The sequence below is a fragment of the Chiloscyllium plagiosum genome, chromosome 33, assembly GCF_004010195.1.
Source record: "Chiloscyllium plagiosum isolate BGI_BamShark_2017 chromosome 33, ASM401019v2, whole genome shotgun sequence".
NCBI lineage: Eukaryota > Metazoa > Chordata > Chondrichthyes > Orectolobiformes > Hemiscylliidae > Chiloscyllium > Chiloscyllium plagiosum.
In genome coordinates this window covers 40,915,820-40,922,874 of record NC_057742.1, presented here as the reverse complement: position 1 = coordinate 40,922,874, position 7,055 = coordinate 40,915,820, and the positions used below count along the sequence as shown (strand labels likewise).

General features: G+C 43.3%; 1 protein-coding gene across 3 annotated transcripts in view; it reads left to right on the top strand.

Annotated features, from left to right (window-relative positions):
• LOC122540036 (parathyroid hormone/parathyroid hormone-related peptide receptor-like) overlaps window positions 1-7,055 on the top strand; it is a 114,520-nt gene that overhangs the window by 72,953 nt on the left and 34,512 nt on the right. For all 3 annotated transcript variants that reach the window (XM_043675359.1, XM_043675356.1, XM_043675357.1), the window contains exons 10-11: window positions 2,069-2,135; window positions 2,510-2,604. In XM_043675359.1, the coding sequence (XP_043531294.1) occupies window positions 2,069-2,135; window positions 2,510-2,604 (162 nt within the window). The remainder of the gene's footprint in view (window positions 1-2,068; window positions 2,136-2,509; window positions 2,605-7,055) is intronic.

The following is a 7,055-nucleotide window of genomic DNA, read 5'->3' as shown; positions in this document are numbered from 1 at the left end:
TTGGAACTGGTCCTCCTGGGAGCAGATGTGGTGGAGACAAAGGAATTGGGAATACGGGATGGTGTTTTTACAGGGGCAGGGTGGGAAGAGGTGTAGTCTAGGTAGCTGTGGGAGTCAGTCGGTTTAAAGTAAATGTCCGTGTTGATTCGGTTGCCCGAGATAGAAATGGAGAGGTCTAGGAAGGAGAGGGAGGAGTCTGCGATGGTCCAAGTAAATTTGAGGTCGGGGTGGAAGGTAAAGTGGATGAACTGTTCAACCTCCTCGTGGGAGCACGAGGCAGCGCCGATACAGTCATCGATGTAGCAATGGAAAAGGTGGGGGGTGGTGCCAGTGTAGCTGCGGAAGATGGACTGTTCCACATATCCTACGAAGAGGCAGGCACAGCTGGGGCCCAGTACTGGTTCAGGCACCCAAAACGTATCAGTTCTTAAAGTAAAGCTGGGAACAGCAGTATTGCTTCTTACAAAATGAGTGAAAGAGTTCTCTTTGGTGTCTCCCTGATGTTCTCAACAATATTTGTTCCTCAACGTTCATCACAAATTATCTGGACATTACCACATTATCGTTTATGGAATCTTGCTGTGTCACGGTTCCTACAGTGAGACAGAAGGCCACACTTGACTGAGTGTGGCATCAAGGAGGCCTAGCAAAACTGGAAAATTCTGACAGGATGTCTCTCAACTAGCTGGAACCATATCTCCCAAAAAAGAAAGATGGTTGTGATTGTTGGAGGTCAGTCATCTCTGCTCCAGGACATCTGAGGAGTTCCTCAGGATAGTGTCCCGGGAGAAAGTGGGGACTGCAGATGCTAGAGATCAGATACAAGAGTGTGATGCTGGAAAAGCACAGCAGGTCAGGTAGCATCCGAGGAGCAGGAGAATCGACGTTTCGGGAATAAGCCCTTCATCAGGAATGAGACGAGAAAGTGTCCCAACCTAGTGTCTCCAACCCAACCATCTTCACCTGCTTCATCAATGACCTTCCCTCCATCATAAGGTCAGAAATGGGATATTCACCAATGATTGTGCAATGTTCAGCACCATTCAGTTACTGAAGCACTCCAAGTGCAACAACACTGGGATAATATTCAGGCTTGGGCTGACAAGTGGTAAGTGACATTCAAACCATACAAATGCCAGGCAATAACCATCTCCAATAAAAGACAATCTAACCACTGCCCCTGGTGATAGCAGCAGGGTATTCTACGTACAAGATGCACCGCAGAAGTTCACTGAGGCTCTCGAGACAGTATCTTCTAAACCTACAACCCTTACCATATTGAAGGACAAGAGCGGCACATGGGAACATCATCACCTTCAAGTTCCCCTCCAAGCGACTTACCATCCTGACTTGGAAATATTTCACCATTCCTTCAGAGTTGCTGGTCAAAGTTCTGGAACGCTCTCCCTAATGGCATTGTGGGTCTGCCTAGACCAAATGGACTATTGTCGTTCAAAAAGGCAGCTCCACATCAACCTTTCAATGAATGATGAGCAATAAACGCTGTTCTAGCCAGTGACACCCACATCCCATGAGTGAAGGAATTCAAAGAAAATTTTAAAACTCTAATTCAGAATTCCTCAATGACTACTCTTCTTCCAGTAGCCCAATATCTTTTCCCAAGTATGTAAAGGGTTTACAAGGCTGCACCACAGCATTGAAACACCAGCATAATCCTAGCTCTCTACCTGCACTAAGCAGACAGTTCATTGAGCTTGCCATGCTCCTGGGCTTCTCTGAGCTCCATCATCAGCAGGACACAGCTACCAACTGTTGCTGAGATTTTCCTTCGCACCTACCCACCCCCCCCCCCCCCCACTCCCCACACCAAGCAGGAAAGTTAATGACCGCAGTCTACCTGCATGAAGCCAACCAACGAATTGTTCATCTGGGCTTGTCTTTTTGCACCTAAAATCTTGGGCACCTGGGCAGTTAGAGACAGGCAAGAAATGCTAGCCAAGCCAGTGCTGCCCATTTCCTGTCAATAAATAAAAGAAAAAGACAGACGCTGAGACTGTTTTGACTCCATGACCAACTTAAAAACAGTTCTCTGATTTTTCTCTTTCAGCTGCTGGGATCTAAGTGCTGGAAACTTGAAGTGGATTTACCAGGTTCCCATTCTCACTGCCATTGTGGTAAGTGAGGGGCTGCATCGGTGGGGTCTGACAAATGGTCAGTAATGGGTAATAAAGTGCAGTGAATCAACTACTATTAAAGGACCAAAGCCAATCGCCAATCACCTTAAATAGTGCAGGAAAACAACAATTAAAAAAAAACTTCCTTAAAAAGTTTCTGTAAACATCAAGCCCCTGTATTTGTCAGAGTTTTATCATCTGCCTTCTGTCCTATCCAACTGGTTTAGGGATCCACAAAATCATGGGCCAATATTTTACAGAAATTGAGTCCTACCGGCCCATCAATAAGAGAAAGATGTACAGAAATGTCTCCAACAGAAGGCAGGAAGAGGAACTCAGAGATGTGGAGTGAGTAAAACTGTTCTTTCTTTCAGCTGAATTTCTTCCTGTTCATAAACATTGTCAGAGTTTTGGCATCAAAGCTATGGGAGACAAATGCAGGAAAATTGGACCCACGGCAACAGTACAGGTGAGAAGATATTTATCCAAACAATCTTCTGAGACTAACAAATCTCTGGTCTCAAAAGCAGAAGCTGTATCAACGGCCAATGTATGGTTATGATTTTCTCAATCCCTTATATCCAAGAACAGTTCTAGTATATTGGAAGTTAGCAAACATTACGCTGCTATTCAAGATAGGAGAGACAGAGAGAGAGCGAAAGAGAGATAAACAAGGAATTAGCCAGTTAGTCTGCCATCAGTTAAGACCGTGATAAACTAGAGGATACAGGAGCAGAATTAGGCCACTCAGCCAATTGAGCCTGCTCTGCCATTTGATCACGGCTAAATGTTTCTCAACCCCATTTTTCTGCCATCTCCCTGTAACCCTTGATTCCCCCTTACCAATCAACTCTGGCTTAAATATACTCAATTACTTGGCCTCCAAGTCTTCTGCTGCAATGAGTTCCACAGATTCCCCACTGGTTGTTGTGGGTATGATCGCTGAGCTGGTAAGTTGGTCTGCAGACGTTTTGTCCCCTGACTAGGTGACATCCTCATGTGTGGCACATAAACTGACAACCACGCTCAGACAACAACTCACCAGAACAAAGGACCCAATACCCATCATGTGCAGGACAAATGTGGTGTACAAGATTCCATGCAGAGACTGCACAAAACACTATATCAGACAAACAGGCAGACAACTAGTGATCCACATTCATGAACATCAACTACCCACTAAACATCACGACCAGCTAGCCCTAGTATCTATACATACAGACAACAAGGACCACAAATTCAACTGGGACAACAATAGTAGGACAAGTCAAACAGCAAACAGCCAGAGAATTCCTAGGAATATGGCACTCATCCACAGACTTCATCAATAAACACATTGACTAGAGCCAATATACTGGGGCCTGCAACAACCAACTGGAAACAGTAATTGGAAGCATGAATGAAACCAAATAAATTCCAAACAACATGATACAGGAGGCTCCACAGCACTGAGGATGTCACCTAGAAAAGGGACAAAACATCTGCGAACCAACTTCCCAGCTCAGTGAACATACCCACAACAACTGCAACTGCCACCCGAGCCACAAATCTTTACATAAACCTTGAGATTAACCATCCTTTAGCTGAAGAAATTCCTCCTTTATATCAAATTTGAAAGGGTCATCCCTTCACTCTGAGGCTAAGACCTTGGGGCCTAGTCTCTCCTAATAGTTCAACTCTATCCACGCCTCTCAATATTCTGTAAGTTAAAATGAGAACTCTCCCTGCACCCTACTCCCCTGTCATTCAAAATTGCATTAAGTACATACCAAGAGTCCTCAACCCCTCTTCACATGACAACCCCTTCATCTCCAGGATCATTCCTGTAAATGTCCTGTAGACCCTGTCCAATGTCAGCACTTGTGGGCGGCACGGTGGCATAGTGGTTAGCACTGCTGCCTCACAGCGCCAGAGACCTGGGTTCAATTCCCGCCTCAGGCGACTGACTGTGTGGAGTTTGCATATTCTCCCCGTGTCTGTGTGGGTTTCCTCCGGGTGCTCCGGTTTCCTCCCACAGTCCAAAGATGTGCAGGTCAGGTGAATTGGCCATGCTAAATTGCCCGTAGTGTTAGGTAAGGGGTAAATGTAGGGGTATGGGTGCGTTGCGCTTCGGCGGGTCAGTATGGACTTGTTGGGCCGAAGGGCCTGTTTCCACACTGTAAGTAATCTAATCTAATCATTCCTTAGAGACAGGGCCCAAAACTGCTCACAATATTCCAAATGTGATTTGACCAAAGCCTCAGCCATACATCCTTGCTTTTGTATTCTAGCCCTCCGAAAATGAATGCTCACATTGCATTTGCCTTTCTAATCATTGGCAGCATTCTGGAATCTATTATTAAGGGAGTCTTAGCAATGAGTTGGAAAAATCATAACATGATCAGTCAGCATGGTTTCATGAATGGGAGATAGTGTTTGACAAGCTCGTTAAAGTTTTTTGAAGACTTAACTAGAAATGGTATTAGTAAGATACCTCAAAAGTTTACCGTATAAGGCAAGGGCTCATGGACTTGAGGGACATGTGACTAGAGATTTGGTTAATGGACAGAAAGCAGAGGGTAGATAGAACTGAGATTATTTCCAGTTGAAAGGCTGTAATTTGTGAAGTAAAGAAGATTGGTGCTGGGAACGGAATTATTTACAATCTATATTCATAATTTAGATGTGGAGATGAAGAGTAGTATATCAGAATTTGCTGACAGCACAAAGCAAGTTGAGAATAGGAGAAAACAAAGTCTGAACTGAGGTATAGATAGCTGAATAGGGAATATAGTATATGGCAATATAATATATAGAGCATCATGTAGTTGCTCAAAGATGAAACAGATTGACATGCTGATGTTCAGAGAGACATGGGTGTACTTGAACAAAACACTCAATGTTTACAAACAGCACAGCAAGAATTTAGAAGAGCAGAAGCATATCGACCTTTCTTATAAGGAGAATTCAGGACAAGCAAAATAAAGTCTTGTATGGTGTATTTGTGCCACACTGATTTATCCCAGAAATCCACTTGGTGAAGGATTGAACTCGTTTCAATTATTACACTTTTATTTATTTCCAGCACATTGCAAACATATGCTACTGAACACAACAAAGCACCATTTTAGCCACCAGGGCTTCATGAGATGTACTGCTTCTAGTTCTTTGCTAATTATCAAGGGCTCAACTGAATGTCTACATGTGTATATAATTGAATGCAATTAATATTCAATTAATAGATTTCCTTAGTACTCCTTAAATGAAAATTAGAGTTAATACATACAATTACATTTCAAAATAAATTAAATCTTACCCCTCATATGATGTTCAAAATGTTACCTTATAAGATTTCCTCCCCAGATACTCCAAGCAATTTCTTCCTCCGTTCTTTTTATAAAACAATATAATAGCTGCTTCAGAATTGCACTCTTTCTTGTTTAGAGACAATATGATGTTTCTGAGAGGCCCTGGAATGATTAGCCTAGATGTGAGTAATACTCTCTAAACCAGATTGTTGATTTAAAGCCATTCCAGACTAATGCTGCTTTATACTGAAACCAAACATTTAAAAATCCTATAAGCCTAACTGCTAGTGTTACTCCAATCTTATTAAGGTGATACATTTCAAACTCTATAATACCACTGTATCATCAACTTGCATTGTGGCGCTGCCTGTTAGTGTTCCTTCAGGACATCAGTAAAACAGTGTAGCACCTACTTTTAGTTGAATACAAACTGCTTCAAGCAAAGCAGATTTCACTGAAAAATACTGCACCCTGAAGGCATCGTTCAGATTATGGAGGTATTTTTGCTTTACTTTCATCATTTTTGTTCTGCGACTGCTGCTCCTTTGGATTGATTCAGAAACAGTCACAGTGTCATAGAGATATACAGCACGGAAACAGGCCGTTCAGTCCAACTCGTCCATGCTGACAAGATATCCTAAGTTAATGTAGTCCCATTTGCCTGCACTTGGCCCATGTCCCTCCAAACTTTTCCTATTCATATACCCATCCAGATACCTGTTAAATGTTGCAATTGTACTAGTCTCCACCACTTCCTCTAGCAGCTCATTCCATACACGCAACACTGTTTGTGTGAAAAAAATGCCCCTTAAGTCCCTTTTAAACTTTTCCCCTCTCATCCTAAACCTCTGCCCTCTAGTTCTGGACTCCCCCAACCCCAGGGAAAAGACCTTGACTATCTTATAAATCTTTTTTTTAAGGTCACCCCTCAGCCTCTGATGCTCCAGAGAAAACAGCCCCAATCTATTAGCCTTTCCCGATAGCTCAAATCCTCTAACCCTGGCAACATCCTCGTAAATCTTTTCTGAACCCTTCCAGGTTTCACAGCATCCTTCTGATAGGAAGGAGACCAAAACTACACACAATATTCCAACAGTGGCCGAACCAATGTCCTGTACAGCCACAACATGACCTCCCAACCCCTGTACTCAATACTCTGACCAATAAAGGAAAGCATACCAAACGCCTTCTTCACTATCCTATCTACCTGCAACTCCACATTCAAGGAGCCACGAACCTGCACTCCAAGGTCTCTTTGTTCAGCAACACTCCCTAGGACCTTACTATTAAGTGTATAAGTCCTGCTAAGATTTGCTTTCCCAAAAAGCAGCACCTCGCACTTATCTGAATTAAACTCCATCTTCCACTTCCACTTCTCAGCCCATTGGCCCATCTGATCAAGATCCTGTTGTAATCTGAGGTAACCCTCTTCACTGTCCACTACACCTCCAATTTTGGTGTCATCTGCAAACTTACTAACTGTACCTCTTATGCTCGCATCCAAATCATTTATGTAAATGACAAAAAGTAGAGAAGCCAGCACCAATCCTTGTGGCACTCCACTGGTCACAGGCCTCCAGTCTGAAAAACAACCCTCAACCACCACCCTCTGTCTTCTACCTTTGAGCCAGTT